At 47.9% G+C, this 17,519-nt stretch overlaps 1 protein-coding gene across 5 annotated transcripts in view; it reads left to right on the forward strand.

Moving 5' to 3' along the window:
• Positions 1–17,519, forward strand: part of MYO18B (myosin XVIIIB) — a 318,984-nt gene that overhangs the window by 283,058 nt on the left and 18,407 nt on the right. For 3 of the 5 annotated variants that reach the window (XM_054469703.2, XM_054469704.2, XM_054469705.2), the window contains 2 exons: positions 3,739–4,984; positions 7,745–7,962. In XM_054469703.2, coding sequence (XP_054325678.2) covers positions 3,739–4,972 — 1,234 coding nt within the window. In that variant the 3' untranslated portion in view covers positions 4,973–4,984; positions 7,745–7,962. Of the gene's footprint in view, positions 1–3,738; positions 4,985–7,744; positions 10,698–17,519 lie in introns of those variants that run through there. The other 2 variants (XM_054469701.2, XM_054469702.2) reach the window with 2 other exon arrangements.

Raw genomic sequence — 17,519 nt, forward strand, 5'->3', positions numbered from 1 at the left:
TCACCAGCTGAGGTTTCAAAGGCACCAGACCATTTCAGAAAGGTAGGACTTAGCTCACTCCAATCTCAAGACATCAGACCCCATGACAGCCAGGCTGGGCCTGAGTGGCTGTGCTGGGACATTTTGGCTTCCATGCCTTGTAGAAGGCATTGCTCCTCAAGGGCCCCAGGGAAGGCGAGTGGATCTTCCCCTGTGCCAGCATAGCTGGGAACCTTCCTGGCTTGGGCCCAGCAAACCTATGGCCTCTGTACCTGATTGCCAGCACTCATAGACTGTGACCTCCAGATCCCCATTTCTGGGCAGCTGGCTACTTCGCCATGGATCCCAGCCTATCTCGCCTTTTTGTTAAAGCCAAAGATGGCAGATCCTTAGTTGCTGGCCTGAAAGGCCTCTGCAATGTTCCCCTCTCTCCTTCTTGCTTTTGCCTAAGTCTCCTTCCTTCTTCTCCATCACCACCACCCTTCTGGGTCTCCTTCCTCTTTCTCTCCATCTCATTTCAACTTCTTTCCTGTTTAAACTGCCTCCTCTTCTTTCATGCTCTAGCCTTCCTTCTCTTCTTCCCACATTTCTTTGCCCTCCCTCCACTTTTCTCATCCTGACTACCTCTTCTTTCTCATCTACCTTGATTGAATTCGACAGCATTTGCTGAGCATCTACTACATACTGGGCTCAGTGCCAGTTCCAGAGGTACAGAAATGAGAGTCAGCAAGACACTGTCAGTTCAGACTTGTGGTCTGTGATTCTCCTTCCTCCTACTTTTATGCCTTTTTCCCCCCTATGTTTTTGGCTCATCCTCCTCCTCCCTCCTCCTCCTCCTCCTTCTTCTCCTGGGACTTCTTCACCCTCCGTTTTCATGCCCTGCCCTGGCGTCTGCAGCCAGCAGTGGCAGTGGGAGCTAGGTTGAGCAGAATGGCAGAGTCCTGGGAGATTCAGTGACAGGAGCCCTCAATGTTGCCCTCCTCACGTGGCAGGCGATGGATGAGACAGAGCATCCAAGACATTCATTCATCACACCCGCCTCCTTTCGGGGCCAGGACAGGATGGAAATGACTTTTGTCAGTTCTGCGGCAGCCCACTGCCCCTGGCAGCTCCAAGCTGTTTATTAATAAAAAGTAAGGAAGAAAAAAAAAATACAGGCGTGTGAATGCCATCTTGCTGTGTATTCAGGGAGGGATTCCAAAGCAATGAAGTTGACAAATACGCCTTTAGGGAATCACAAAGGAGCCCTCCATCTCCTCTTCCAGCCCATGTCCAGCTATGATGGGAACAGACAAGAAATAGGAAAGGAGGGAGCTGCTCTGGGCAAACGTGTGGCTTTTGTTTTAGCACATAGGAACCAACCTTTCTTCTTACAGTGAGACAGAAGGGCACTTGCCCATTCATTCTTCTGTGCATCCCTCTTTGAACTTCAATTGAGGCTTTTATTGAGTCCAGTGTGGGGTTGGGTTCTGGAGATTCAGAAATTAAATAGTAGTAATAATGATTGCCTTTAATTATTAATGATTAATAACCATTTATTATTGGTTATAAATTATTCATCATAACCACTAACCATTATTTGGGTAATTAGGTGCCAGAGACAGTATCAAGGGCATTTCTTTCACTGTCCCAGCTGCCCCAGGAGGAAGGCACCATGACTAGGGGTCAGGGAGTGGAGGGAGTACTCCAGGTAGAACCACTCATGCAAGACCTAGAAGCAGGGAGGGCTTGGCCTGTCCCAGGAGACCAGCGTCCTGGAGCAGGGTGAGCAAGAGGGTGGGAATAGCAAGCCTGATCACACAGGAGAAGGACTGAGGATGATGGTCAGAGAGAGAAAGGAGGTAGCTCCTCCACATTGCCACCTTGACACCCAGGTCTTACTGTCACCAGACCGCTACTGCAACCCTCCTCCACCCATCTGACATGGGGAGTAAGGAGAGGCAGATGATCACAGCCAGCTCTATGCCTTGTCCTCATGAAGCCCTATAGCCGGGCCCATCATTGCCATGGCGACCTCACACAGGCTCCCAGCCTGGGGAGCTCCTGCCAGACCTGGAGGAGATAGGTTTGTGGGATCATTGAAGCTCTGTCCTCAGTGGCGCTCAGGAAGGCAGGGTCTAGGTGCCTGTCTCAGTCTCTTCTGGCTGCTATAACAAAAACACCATAGACTGGGTGGCTTATAAACAACAGAAATGTATTTCTCATAGTTCTAGAGGCTGGGAAATCTAAGATCAAGGTGCTGGCAGTTAGATTTGTTGTCTGATTCATAGATGGCCATCTCACTGTGTCATCACACAGTGGAAGTGCGGAGGGAGCCCTCTGGGGCCTCTTTTGTAAGGGCACTAATCTCATTCACAAGGGCCCCACCCTGGTGACCCAATCACCTCCCAAAAGCCCCACCTCCTAATATCATCACATTGAGGATTAGGTGTCAACATATTAATTTTCGGGGGAGACAAACATTGATCTATTTCAGCCCCCACCTATTTCCCTGGGAAAGACACTGCTCTCCTACCCCAGCCATTCCCTCCTGTGCCTTCCATGGCATCACCTCAAGGGAGCTTTGGCTTGGCTTCCTTCCCAGATTCAAAAGCCCATTGGGTCATTGTGGTCAGTTCTATTTCTCCTAAACTGTCCTGTGTGATCAGGAGTGGAAGTGGTGTTACCCAACTGGGTAAGCAAGAAGTCTTCCTCAAAGTCTTGTAGCAGAATCTCAGTCACCCTTTATACACAGAGTTCCAAATCCTACAATCGTTCTGATTGTTACAGTTCCAGCAACAAAGCACGCAGAGGCAGGGACCCCATGATTGGAAACCCGCGTGTGCACTGCCCTCAGCATCTCTTCAGGCCTGAGCCCACAGTGGTTTTATCTGCAATGCCAGCACTCTGACATTTGGCAACTTTTTTACTTTTTTAAAAAATAAATTATAACTTTGGTTGGGGGAGGGAATGGGGTTGTTTCTCTTAGAGAGAGGACAAATAGATTTTATTTATTAAAGGAAAGGTTGATGGACTCCAGTCTCTCTCCTTTGAATGATGCCATTTATTTTACAGTCTATAATTTGGTCCCACTGTGAGGCTCCTACTTTTCAGAGGCAAAGTGTTTTTGGCGCTGCTGCCACAAACTCCCTCTGCATAAAAGCCACGTCTGGTGTAGTCCCAGAATAGAAACCGTCTGTCCTCTTGTGTATAGTCTTGGTTTTAAGTTGATTTCATGTGAATCTTTCCCTTTTGGGGGAAAAAGATTTTACCTACACCGTCACCCCATGAAACAATCAGGGATGTCATGGGGCATCCCGTGGAAACACATGTTTGGGTCTTGACTCTCAGAAGCCCCACTTGGTGGGACTGTCCTCTGGGCTTGGCCCCAAATAAACAAACAGCCCACTGCATGTCCCCTTCCGGTCTTGAAGAAGCAAACTACTTATTTCACAGTAAGCTCTGGGATGATAGGTCCTATCATGTCAGATATGATGCCTCATAAATCTAATTCATCCATCCTAGCTGCAGTTTTAATCTACTCAAATGTACTTAACTGGGTTTAATTATAGACAGAAATTGCATTCAGAAAGCAACAAGAAATCATTTACATCGCTTGAATTTGCACATTAAATCATATGGTTCATTTGAGAGTGCGGTAGGGATGGTATTTCCAAAGAAAAATAATATTAGTGCCTGTGCTTAGGGGCTCTCACACCGATTGCACAAATTGTATGAATTGCACAATCTCTACAGACTGCATTTTTCTTCTTGGCACAGGATAAACGAGGAGGCTGGGGACACTGAGAGGACCCAGTCGGCACTGGCACTGAGCAGAGCCCGGTCCACCGATGTCCGCAGCAAGACCTCGGGAGACAAGCCTGTTTCTCCCCACTTTGTCCGCCGGCAAAAGTACTGTCATTTTGGGGACGGCGAAGGGCTTGCCGTCCAGAGAAAGTCCACAGAGAGATTAGAAGCTGCTGCCTCTCCCCTGGCTTCTCGGAGTACAAACACATCCCCGCTGTCGAGGGAAAAGCTGCCCAGTCCTTCAGCGGCCCTCTCAGAGTTCGTGGAAGGGCTCCGGAGGAAGAGAGCCCAGAGAGGCCAGGGGTCCACGCTGGGCCTGGAGGACTGGCCCACTCTCCCCATTTACCAGACGACTGGGGCTTCCACACTAAGGAGGGGCAGGGCTGGCAGTGACGAGGGAAACCTCTCGCTGAGGGTTGGGGCAAAGTCACCCCTGGAAATCGAAGGGGCCGCTGGTGGTCTCTTGAGGTCCACCAGCCTCAAATGCATCTCTTCAGACGGTGCTGGGGGCACAACCCTACTCCCCGAAAAGGCGAAGACCCGATTCAGTTCCTGCGAGTCCCTCTTAGAATCCAGATCGAGCATGGGGAGAAAACTGAGCTCTCCGACCACACCCAGGGACATGCTGTTGTCGCCCACACTGCGTCCTCGGAGGCGGTGTCTGGAGTCCTCTGTGGATGATGTGGGCTGTCCAGACCTTGGAAAGGAGCCGCTTGTTTTCCAGAACCGCCAGTTCGCCCACCTGATGGAGGAACCTCTAGGCAGTGACCCGTTCAGCTGGAAACTCCCAAGCCTCGACTACGAACGCAAGACCAAAGTGGACTTCGATGACTTCCTCCCAGCTATCCGGAAGCCCCAGACGCCTACATCCTTGGCCAGAGCAGCCAAAGGTGGGCAAGACCGTTCACAGCGTTCAAGCATCCACTTTGAGACGGAAGAGGCTGACCGTTCCTTTCTCTCGGGGATCAAGACCATTTTGAAGAAGAGCCCGGAGCCCAAGGAGGATCCTGCTCACCTGTCCGACTCGTCCTCATCCTCCAGCTCCATCGTGTCCTTCAAAAGTGCTGACAGCATCAAAAGTCGACCAGGAATCCCACGACTTGCGGGTGACGGTGGTGAGCAAATGTCCCCTGAGCACAGAAAGCCAGAGACGGGGAGGAAAGACGACGATGTTGCGAGCATAATGAAAAAATATCTCCAGAAGTAGGAGCCAGTTCAGGTAAAAGCAACAGGCTGGGGCTATTCTTGGGGAATGAGAGTTCACCTTGTAGCCTTGGGGAGGGCAGGTGTCACTACTGTCCTTAATGCCACAACCGATTTCTCTAGAGACCAAGATTTTTAGAGGTTTTAGCTGAAGTCATGTGTTGCTGGATGCAAAGCTTTTCAGAAGCCCTCTGCTGGGTACCTCTATTTCCTTGTACTTTGAAATGCAGACACATCAGAAAGTAAGAGGTTCCTGTGGGATGACGCTAAAGGAGGTGCCGGATGTGACTGGGCATGGTGGCTAATGCCTGTAATCCCAGCACTTTGGGAGGCCGAGGCGGGTGGATCACCTAAGGTCAGGAGTTCGAGACCAGACTGGCCAACAGGGTGAAACCTCGTCTCTACTAAAAATACAAAAAATTAGCCGGGTGTCTTGATGGGCACCTGTAATCCCAGCTACTCAGGAGGCTGAGGCAGGATAATCGCTTGAACCAGGGAGGCAGAGGTTGCAGTGAGCTGAGGGCGCCACCACCGCACTCCAGCCTGGGCAACAAGAGCGAAACTCTGTCTCAGAAAAAAAAAAAAGAAGGTGCCAGATGTTTAAAGTTTCCTCGCCCTACTGTCATTTTCTTTTCTTAATGTCATTCCACCTGGGTTTGAAGGAGCTGTGATGGCGTTCTGTCCACATAATGAGGGAAGATCCATGGTGGGATCACAGACATGCAAAGGGCCAAGTTGGAAGAGACCTTCAGAATAGTGGTGTCCACTTGCATTACATATGGAGAGAAACTGAGGCCCTAGGTTGAAGGGGGAGGGAGCAAGTACAAAAATCATAGAGCAACAATGCAGGAGAAGTAACTACTTGCTGCCCTTCCTCCTCCTCCTAGCACTCATCCTGCCACTCATCTGGAGTGAAGGTAAGAAGAGGAATTCAGGCCGGGTGCGGTGGCTCACACCTGTGATCCCAGCACTTTGGGAGGCCAAGGCAGGCGGATCACAAGGTCAGGAGATTGAGACCATCCTGGCTAACACGGTGAAACCCCGTCTCCACTAAAAATACAAAAAAATAGCAGAGCGTGGTAGTGGGTGCCTGTAGTCCCAGCTGCTCGGGAGGTTGAGGCAGGAGAATGGCATGAACCCGGGAGGCAGAGCTTGCAGTGAGCCGAGATCTCGCCACTGCACTCCAGCCTGGGCAACAGAGCGAGACTCCGTCTCAAAAAAAAAAAAAAAAAAAAGAAGAGGAATTCATTGCTAACCAAGGCTTACATTTATTGAGTGGACACATCAGACAGTCATTTAGTACTCCTGATATCCCCAAGCGGTGGTGAATATTATTTATTCCCATTTACCAGGTTGACAGACTGAGGATCAGAAAGATTAAAGTCACTTGTACAGAATCACCAGGGCATAATTGGGTTTCCAGCTCTAGAATCCCTACATTTATCTTTAAAAGTTTTCCCTAGGGACACATTCCAGGCATCTTCATGAGTGAAATTAGAGCTGCCTGATAGCCTATGAGGCTTCGTAAATCTCCCAGTCACTGAATCTCAGAACTCGCTGCAGCTCAAGGCTCAGATAGTGGAGCGATTGCACACGGCTCTCAGGGTGCACCTGCTGCAACCCCCAGGCCTTCTTGACCCAAATGAGCCACACATCCTCTATTTCTTCGAGAGACAGCCTCAGCCCGTCAAAAAGCCATTGCCCCTTCCGCGGAGACATATTTGGACTATATCAGAGCAAACTAATTTGACTTAACATGGCCTTCTCTTTGCTCTCAATTACGGAGTAAAGATCTGATATTCATTTACATTATTATGCTCTCGGGGACACAGAAAGCAGTTTCAAAGGCCAAGTAAAGGGCACACATCCACGAGGGGAACAGTCCTTAGCAGAAGTCATCACAGAACATCTCGTCTCTGTCATTCCGTTTTAAACTCAAGTCCCCTTCCCTACCCTGAGCAAGTTTCTTCTCCAAGGATGCTAGTTTTTCAGCTATACAATGCAGCACCTCCAGCGATGCAAATGCATGGTGGGCTTTGGAACCAAGCAAGACCCCCCAAAGCTCAGTTCTGCCCTGTAACTAGCCATTGGACCTTGGGCAAGTGATATAGTCTCACCAAGCCCCTGTGTCCTCAGTTGGAAAACGGGTAAGAATACCAACTACCTAAAGTAACGCTGTGGATGTCATGAGAATATGAAAGATTCCTGGAATAGAGCATGGCACCCCATGGATGCAGTAAATGCCAGGTTACTTTGGAATTTTGGGACCTTTGGAAAAAGGTCCAACTTTTTCCCCCACTTGTTCTCCTTCTGCCGCCTACACTCTGCCATCCCTTTCTGTGGAGTTGCTACAGTAACGCCACCTGGGTATACAGAATTCCAGGCCCTCCACCCCATTCATCATCTCTATCAAAATGTACCCATCTTCTGGCCAGGCAGAGTGGCTCATGCCCATAATCCCAGTTCTTTGGGAGGCTGAGGCAGGAGGATCACTTGAGGCCAGGAGTTTGAGACCAGCCTGGGCAACATAGTGAGACCCCACCTCTACAAGAAATAAAAAATCAGCTGGGTGTAGTGACATGCACCTGTAATCCTAGCTACTCGGGAGGCTGAAGCAGGAAGATCACTTGAGCCCGGGAGCTGGAGGCTGCAGTGAGCTATGATTGCACCACTGCACGCTAGCCTGGGTGACAAAGTGAGACCCTGCCTCCAAAAAAAGAAAAACCTTACCCGTCCTTTGTCCCATTCATCAACTCTGACCTATGTTTGCTTCCAGCCTCCTTGAAGCTGCCCTTGAAGACTGCCCGACTCTACAATAACTTGGAGACAGACTGGCCAGGCCTACCTGGTGGCCAGAGCCAGCCAGCATGGCCACCCTCAAGAGGCGAGATGAGCCCACAGAGGCATATCCTGCTGGGATGCTGGGCTCCCAGTGTGGTTGGCCTGAACAAAATAAAGTGTTGACTCCTGGGCATCTGTGCCTTCTCTATGGCCTTGCTACCTGGGATTCCAGAGTGTTGATGGGGTGCAGATAGGGGTAGGACTGTTAGAAAGAATAGAACCAACCCAAACTGTGTGTAGTTTGGGGTGTATACTTCTATTTCTCTTCCTACATTTCTACATGCCATGACCTTTCTCCTCTTCACCTGGCCAGTTTCAGCTCACTTCCTCCAGGAAGTCTTTCCTGATATATCAAACTGAAACAAATGCTCCTCCTCCGTGCTCCCCATGCTTATCTATTATGTTCCTTTGCCAATTCATTTCTCTATCCTGTGTATGTATAAGTGTGTACAAGCATTCAAGAAACTGATGAATGATGAATGAATGAATGAGCCAAAGAACAAATAAATGAGCCCACACACCCTGAACGCATGCGACACACTGATATATATGCATCCTACAAATGTGCACCCACATCAACATTCAAGAACCTTGAATTTATTCGCTTTTTACCAAGGCGAAGCTAGCATATGTGTGCCCACATTTAGGTAGCAAATGCTGCCTTTATTTAAATTCCCACTAGTATAGACTCCATATCCTACCCCAAATTTGTCTTCATCCCCAGGACCCCTCTGGTGTAGCCAATCATAGCTCCCACCCGTGGGAGGGAATTCCCATTTGGATCACTGCTGTGTTAGTGTTTGCTAGGGCTGCTGTGACAAAGTACCATAGCTGGAGGGTTGAAGTCCAAATTCGAGGTCAGCTGGGTAAATTCCTTCTGAGAGCTGTGAGGGCCTGTTTCCTTAGCTGGTAGATGGCTGTCTTCTCCCTGTGTCTCTTCATTTCACCTTCTGTTCATGTCTGTATCCAGATTTCCCCATTTTATATTGGATGGGGTCTGCCCTAATGACCTTATTTTAACTTGGTTACCCTGTAAAGACCCTACCTTTAAATTAACTCACTTTATGAAGTACTGCGGGTTAGAACTTCAACATTTTTTGAGTGGGGCTGGGGAAGTGGGCACACGATTCAACCCATAATAACTGGTAAGGTCACTCCAAAAAGAGGAGCTCTCATCTGTGATCATCCTCACTAGAGACTCTGGGTAGAAGTGAGGCAAGGGAGGAGGATGGGGCAGGAGGGAAATTCACTGGAGACCTCACCGTCTCTGGAGACTTTCCCGCCTCTCTGATGGAGCACGTTGGTGGAACAGTGGACCCTGTTGTCTCTGATGCAGACACAGTCTCCCACTTGGTGAATCCACCATCCACCTCTTGCCATTCACAGGAGGGCTCTGGGTCACTGAAGAGTGCTGGGACACACGGGGAAAGGAGCCAGGACCTCTGCGGAGTCAGAAGCCCCGGCAAAGAGGAGGCACCACCCAAAAGCTCGCCAACACTTAGGTGTGGGGTAGGAATGGGAGAAGACCCAGGCTCTTGCACGAGGCTCTCCCAAAGGTTTTTGCAGTGAAATCCATCAAGTCATGGAGTCTCAGCTAAGTCACTTCCCTCGCTGGGTCTCAGTTTTCTCATCTCAGTAATGGGAACAACAGTTACTAAACTCTAATAAAACCCGGGAAAGGGAAAGTATAGCATACTGTATTAGTTTGCTAGAGATGCTGTAACAAAATTCCACAGCCTGGGTGGCCTAAACAACAGAAATTTATTTCCTCATGTTTCTGGAGGCAGGAAGTCTGAAATCAAGGTGTCAGCAGGGGTGGTTTTTCCTAAGGCCTCTGTCCTTGGCTTGTAGATAGTCGCTTTCTTGCTGTGTCTTCACATGGTCTGTCTTCTATGTGGCTGCACCTCCGGTGTCTCTCTCCAAATTTTCTCTTATAAGAAAAGCAGTCATATTGAAACAGGGCCTACCCTGATGGCCTGATTTTAATCACCCTGTTTTGTTGTTGTTGTTTTCTGAGATGGGAGTTTCACTCTTGTGGCCCAGGCTGGAGTGCAGTGGTGTGATCTGAGCTCACTGCAACCTCTGCCTCCCGGGTTCAAGCGATTCTCTTGCCTCAGCCTCCTGAGTAGCTGGGATTACAGACATGCACCACCAGGCCCAGCTAATTTTGCATTTTTTTTAGTAGAAACAGGGTTTCTCCCTGTTGGTCAGGCTGGTCTTGAACTCCCGACCTCAGGTGATCCACCTGCCTTGGCCTCCCAAAGTGCTGGGATTTTAATCACCCTTTTAAAGGTCCCATCTCCAAACACCGTCACATTCTAAGGTATGGGGGGTTAGAACTTCAACACGTGAGTTTTAGGGGTTCACAATTCAGCCTGTAACACAATGCAAAAGGAAGTGGTGATTTAATTATTAATTATTATCACTTAATCTATTATTTATTATTCATACAGAATAATTTTCATACAGAATGAATATTATTATACAGAATAATTTACTATTCATACAGGATACATATTTCCCAAGCTCCCAGCTTGGTCCACAAACAGAGGTAATTCTGGAAGTCAGGAAGAGATTATCAATGCCGGGGGGAACATTCACATTGCCTTCCTGGCATTGATGTTTCCTGGACATTTTAGAGCCTGGAACCTTTGAGTTTCCATGTGCTTCTCTTCATGTGCCAGTAATATTATTTATTCAGTCCGTATTTGCTGAGTACCTTCTAAGTGCCTGGCACTGTTCCCCACACCCAAGCTCTAGTGAGCAGGCAGAGTCACCCTGCCTTTCTTCAGGGAATATCTTAGCTGGGGAGACAGACAATAAGCAAGAAAATGAATATACTGTCAGGAGCAAGCTGTACTATGAAGAAAAATAAAGATGAAATTATCTTCTGAGTTCCGTGTTAAAAATTTATAATACATTTATGAAGCACATTTTTATAAAAGAAGAAATCAGTCATTATTCTTCAATGATGTGTAAGTGATGCATCCAAAAAGGTTAATTTCAAGTAATAACAGCAAAGTCTTCCTCATTATGCAGCAGTAAACAGAAATCCTGAAGATGCTCATTAAAAGTCAATTTAACATGCTACAAGTTGACAACCATCCCCATGCCTCTCAAATCCCCCAACCCAGTACAGCCTGGAGCAGAAGGTACTTACTCAGCTTCATCCTCTTTCTTTTCTTTCTTTCTCTTTCTCTCTTTCTCTCTCCCTCTTTTTCTCTCTTTATCTCTCTTTTTCTTTCTTTCCTTCCTTCCTTTCTTCCTTTCTGTTTCTCTTCCTCCCTTCCTCCCTTCCTTCCTTCCTTCTTTCCTTCCTTCCTTTCTTCCTTTCTTTTTTCCTTCCTTCCTTCCTTCCTTCTTTCCTTCCTTCCTTCCTTCTTTCTTTCTTCTCTTTTTCTTTTTTTGGATGGGGTTTTGCTCTTGTCTCCCAGGCTGGAGTGAAATGTGTGATCTTGGCTCACTGCAACCTCTGCCTCTTGGGTTCAAGCAGTTCACCTGCCTTAGCCTTCCTAGTAGCTGGGATTACAGGTGCCCGCCACCATCTTGGCTAATTTTTGTATTTTTAGTAGAGACAAGGTTTCACCATGTTGGCCAGGCTTTGAGCCTCTTTCCTACAATACGACTCCAGAAATTCCACAGTGGGCCCTGATGTCACGTAGGCAGTGTGCTCACCCCCAGCACCCGGGGTAGTAAGCGTCATCCAAGTCTGTGACACTGCCACTTCTGCTACCTGGGATATCAACATGGCCTGGCCCCTGGCCTGGGCTTTGCCACTTACACCCCAGGTCAGAGTCTCTCTCTGTGTGACCTCACAGATGTCACTGCTTTCTGACCTCTCTTCACTCATTTGGAAAATAGGTCTAAACTAGTACCAGCTTCCCAGCATCCTTGTAAGGAATCGAGAGCTCATGAATCAGCCCATTGGTTGGCAGATAGCCTGCAGTAAATGGTGGTGTCATTGTTCTTTGGTCTCAGAAGAACTGCTCCCTGATGCCTAAGTCTGTAGCTCCAACCATATGGCTGTGCCCTGCTATGGCATCCCTGCTGATGTAACCAAAATTATTTCAAAGGTGAGGATGTTGGTGGTCATGAATCCACGTGGATTAAATGCTCTCCGGTAAATGTTTCCTCTTGCTTTTATACCCTGAGGCCATTTTTAACAGGGCGCCCGTGTCTTGAAAGAACCCTAGACCATAAGGACTAGATGAAAGCCTCAAGGTAATTTTACAGGTGGGGAAAATGGGTCTCGGAGAAGAAAGTGAGTTTTCCAAAGGCACTCAATAGCAAAGCTGAGTTTAAAACTCAACATTTATTCATTCAACAAATAGCACCTTATGTCCTGAGCATGGTTGCAGGCACTGTAGATAAAGCTAGGAATGGGATAGGCAAAGGCCCTGTCTTCGTGATGCTTATGGTTTACTGGGGGGCAGACAGGTAATATACTTGGAAATACATACATTGGCCATGCCCCTACCACCTGATGTCCCACCAGTAGTCCAGCAGTAGTCCTTCTGTGTCTGCATGATATTTTGCCAAACACCAGGTGTTTGGCCTAGGTCCAGTTGCTCATATCACAGACCATGAGTATTGCCAGGGAAGAAAATCTTTATTATGGAAACGAACAATTATCAAAATACTAACTGCAGTAGCAAATAACAAGCCCAAGAGTGTCCAAACCAAAACGGTCAGGGTGCCTTCTACTCTCGAGCCAGTCAACTGGGCTTGTCCAAACTGCAACAAATGGAAATTTCTTTGGAATTCCCCCAAATTGAAAGGAGAGACTCCTGCTGTCAGGGACCCATAGAGGGCACTCACCTGTCTGGATGCAGATGTCAGATTTCAAAGCCCGTTCTTCCTAGGCAATCAGGAATGCAATTGGGGCTGGCAGTGGTGACGCAGAAGAGAAGGAGACTGAAACCCATCTCTGGCCAAATATGGCTGGGAAGCTGCTAGGAAAGCTTCTGAAATGCTCCTGATCCGTGGCCACTGAGCCATAAGCAATGAATTCCTGATCAGAGAACCAGAATTTTGTTGGCAAACTCCAGGGGTTTGACCTAGGTCTGGCTGCTCACCACACAGAAAGCCAATCATTGAGACAACAAATGTTGCTCCAGAAGAAAAGCTGTCAGCCTAACTGTCAAACCTCTCCCTCCTCAACCAACTAAAATTAGGGGTTTATAAAGCAGGGAAGGAGAACAGGAGGGGCAAGAAAGAGGAGTTGGTCAACAGGCAGCAGGTATGTCTCATTGTCTGGGTGCAGCAATCTGGAAAGCCTCAGCTTTCTGATACCATCCAGGAGGCCCAAAGGTCAATTCCTGAGAAAGGAACTTAGATAAGCCAAATGTACATTTCTCAAGTTTCAGAGGCCCTCTCCAGGCCAACACAGACCCAGCCCTGTTTCAAGGCCCCTGGCTCTCTGCAGAGTTCAAGGAGGGGGAGTTAAGGCTCTGCATTCTTTCCCACTCCCAAAGATTGTACATAGGAAGCACAGGAGAGGGGAGACTGTTGTTGCAGCTAGAAGAGGCAGGTGTCAAAGGATGTTGGATGCAGCCGTAGAAGGCTCTGGTTGTGATTAATGGCCTGGCCAAGCTCCCGCTGCTGTCTTCAGAAGGTGATGGACAGTTCACACTGGACTCCCACTCCCTGGACCTGGTTGCTTATTTAGCTGTCAATATAGGCAGCTCCCTTCAGAGCATAGTGACAGATGTTAAGCAGCAGCTCTGGTGACAAGGTGACACAGTCACCCTTTGTTAAGAATCATCATAGCTCCCATTCCTGTGTGTCTGTGAGGAGATAGGCACTGTGCTTGGTGATATTCAAACATCACTTCTAAGAGACAGTGGTTGGGATCCACTGTCCTATCCATGTGTTCTATATGTGCAAGGAGAAATATAAAACGACTCAAAATGCTCCTTTGTAAATAGCTGCATGAAGGCCCAGTAGTCTTATTCTGGGCTCGGTGGGAAAATCATGCTCATAGTGCATGCCTACAGCTTGTAGGATTCACGGGAATGGCTTATTTAACCCTCTTTCCGTCTCCCACCTCCTAGAATCTAAAGTTTATGGTCTTCCTGCTTAGGCTTGCTGCAAAGAGTAGGGAAAGACATGGCTGCATTTACCAAAAGCCCTTGGTCTTCCCTTGATCCCCAGCTTATGCATAAACGGGATCTGCAGCAAAAGGTGGAAGGACATTGGAGGATGCAGTCCCTTAAAGCACAGTGGCCTCACCCTTGGTAAAGTAAGTCAGTGTCTGTGGCTGACAGTGACCTTAAAGAGCAATTTTCATTGTTCAGCGAGTGGGGAGAGAGAACATAACAAGGGATCAAGTTAATGACTTTTCCCCATACCAGCCATTGAGGCTCAGAGAGGACAGAAACACAGACAAGTGGAGCTGGGATTTGATCTCTGGGCTCTATCTCCAAATACAGGCATTCTTGGTACTAACACCATGGGCTAAGCTTGCAGTGTAGATCGTGCTTTCCTATAAGGTCAGCTGGCTGAACGGGCCTATGGATCACATCACTTCACCTGCGCCATCTCCTGGCTAAACAAACCTGGGCCTGCCTGCTCCATCTGGGAGGCAACAGGGACCACTGTCTAGGACTATGCTTGGGTTTACTCCTGGCTTTGCCATCTTTTAAGCTGTGTAACCTCAAGTCATTTGTTAAATCCCTCTAATTCTTGGTTTCTTCTCGAGTAATAAGGGGTGGGAGAGGAGACCCTATCTTTAGAGCCTGTCTGGCCAGCAGAAGCACCAGGACAAGGATTATTATGCCCATTTTACAGATGGGGCAGCTGAGGCTCAGCAAGGCCAAGTGACTGGACTGAGTTAGCAGTGGAGAAGCTGGGATTAGAGTTCAGAGCTCCTGACTCCTCATTCAGTGCTCTTCCTAAGACAGTCACTCTGACCTCCTTCGAGTCCCAGGCCTGGTTGTCCAGCCAGTGCAGGGAACATTTGAAAGAGTTCCAAAGAGTTCCCTGTGCTAGCACAGGCAGGCGGTGCTCCAATCTGGGCCTAACACAGCACTCAGCCCTAGGAGGCATTCATCCCTATTGTTCACTTCAATCTCAAGCAACCTACCTCAAAAATGGGGTGGGGTAAGAGGATTGTTCCATAGGTTCCCAGCCTGTTATCTCTTCTCCCATGTTTGAGGGAACCCAATTTTTGGCATCAAAGGCCTCTAGAAGAGTTTAAATGTGTCCTTTCCTAATAAAGGGAAGTACTGGAAATTATTCTTGCTGCTGGTGTTTCACTGGGTGTCTCATTTAGGGCTATGTGGGCATCATGGCTCATGGTCCGTGGACTAATGCCTCATACCTCTGCATGGAAGTCCCAGGAGTGGGTTTGGAGGGCACGGATGGGGACAGGCAAGAGTGTTCCCTGTGGCTGAGGAGCAAACACTGCTGTCAGGGCCCAGCTGGTACCAGTACATTACACTGGCCCCATCATTATTTTATATGCAGAAACAAGACCAGAGAAGGAGCATCTATTGCCTAAAGTGACACAGTAATTTGGAAGCAGACTTCAACCTAGTGTTTTCCCTCTAATTCTTGCTGCCTTCTACAGCTGGAGAGAAATGATTTGAGGATAATTCAGTCTTTGGGTCAATTGTAAATAACTAGGGTGCTCTAAAGAATCCTGACAGCACCTCCAAGTTCTGGTCTCAAAGATTTAGGTCTACATTCTTTCTTTCTCTGCAATCCTGAGTGGCCCAAATTCTGTTCAGTGTGGTGCTAAGCTCACCATAGGGTGGCTGTATGGGTAGGCAAGGTATGTAGCCTCTCTGTGCCTCCGTTTCTTGCTGTAAAGTCAGGACAACGATGATATTGGATCCATCTCATGAGCCTTCTCAGGTTCTCTTGGTATCATAACTCCTGGAATCTCAATTGCTTCCTGATTCACAGCTGTTGCTATGGCAACATACTCCATGCCCATGGAGTCCCACCACCTGAAGCCAAAGTCCAGGGTCTCTGGCTCCTCCTACCACATGCATATTATGAAGAGGATCTCCTGGCAGGGTGCACTTTAAGCGCTGGGAAACAGGAGATTTGAGGGAGCTGTAGTTACACTCTTTCTCCACTCCTCCTTCTGTTAGATTACACCAGGACATTTTCCTATGTGGTCTAACTGGGGACAGACCACATTAGCCAACCAACTACTGTAACCAGCTTGGTAATGCATGACTGACCTTGTATCTTATCTTTCCTGCCTCATTTCCTTCTCCCCTTAGTCTCTCTGCCCTGAGACTGTACCTTCCAAGGGCATGTGAGCATTTAAAACTTGCCCCAGGTGCATTTTCTAGGGAGCCTGCATTAAGACTAAAGCCAAGGCAAAGGGTGATTGAGAATTTGCATGAAAAAGCACTTTGAATTGGTCCTAGCACTTTGGAAGCACCCATAAATGTGAGCTGCTGTCGTTATTATTGTGGCTGTTAATATCTCTTGGAGTCTGATATTCGAGGTAAAGAAGCATCAAGCAAGGGAGAAAGATGAAGCCCGGAAGACTGAGCAAGTCTGCTTTTCCATCTTCTCCTGCTCGCTCTGTTCTTGCCGCTCTGGCAGCTGATTAGATAGTGCCCAGCCAGATTGAGGATGGGTCTGTCTCTCCCAGTCCACTGACTCAAATGTTAATCTCCTTTGGCAACACTCTCACAGACACTATAGATGTTACTGTACCTGGCTCTTCCGTGATGTGGTCCCTACCTGTCTTGCCTGCCTCTGCCCTGGATGCTGCTCCAGTCCTACCGTGGTCTTTCTCCCTGCTGGGATTTCTTGCATGCTTTTATCTCCACCTGGAACACTCATTTATTCATTCATATGCTCACTCATGCACAGATATTTTTTGAGCATCCACTCGAAAGACCATCCACTGGTCTTAGAGGCTTACACTAGTCTCACCTGCCTTTTCACCTTGTTAATTGCCCTCCTTCCTCCAGATGTCAGCCTTCCTTGACTTCCAGGTGGGGCTGGGAATGCTGCCACAGCCTCCTGCACACCTGTGCCTCCCTCTGTTTTTAGTTTTTTTTTTATTATTATGATTTTAGTTATATATGTATATATAATTTCAATAGTTTGGGGGGGTACAGGTGGTTTCAGGTTACATGGATAAGTTCGTTAGTGGTGATTTCTGAGATTTTAGTGTACCTGTCACCTGAGCAGTGTACACTATACCCAATATGCAGTCTTTTATCCCTCACTCCCCTCCCAACCTTCCCCCTCAACCCTGAGTCCCCAAAGTCCATTACATCACTCTTCTTTTCAAGGCAGGGTCTCACTGTATTGCCCAGGCTGGAGTACAGTGCCGTGATCTCAGCTCACTGCAGCCTCCACCTCCCGAGCTCAGGTGATTCTCCTACCTGAGCCTCCTGAGTGGCTGGGACTACAGGTGCATGATACCAACTCTGGCTAATTTTTTGTATTTTTTTTGTAGAGATGGGTTTCTGCCACGTTGCCGAGACTGGCATTATATCACTCTCAATGTTTATGCATCCCCATAGCTTAGCTCCCACTTGTAAGTGAGAATGTATAATATTTGGTTTTCCATTCCTGAGTTACTTCACTTAGAATAATGGCCTCTAGCTCCATCTGAGTTGCTGCAAGACATTATTCCATTCTTTTTTATGGCTGAGTAGTATTCCATGGTATAAAGATAACACATTTTCTTTATCCATTTGCTGGTCCATGTCTGCCCTTAGGTTTGCAGCTCT

This window comes from Pongo pygmaeus, chromosome 23 (assembly GCF_028885625.2).
Source record: "Pongo pygmaeus isolate AG05252 chromosome 23, NHGRI_mPonPyg2-v2.0_pri, whole genome shotgun sequence".
Lineage (NCBI taxonomy): Eukaryota > Metazoa > Chordata > Mammalia > Primates > Hominidae > Pongo > Pongo pygmaeus.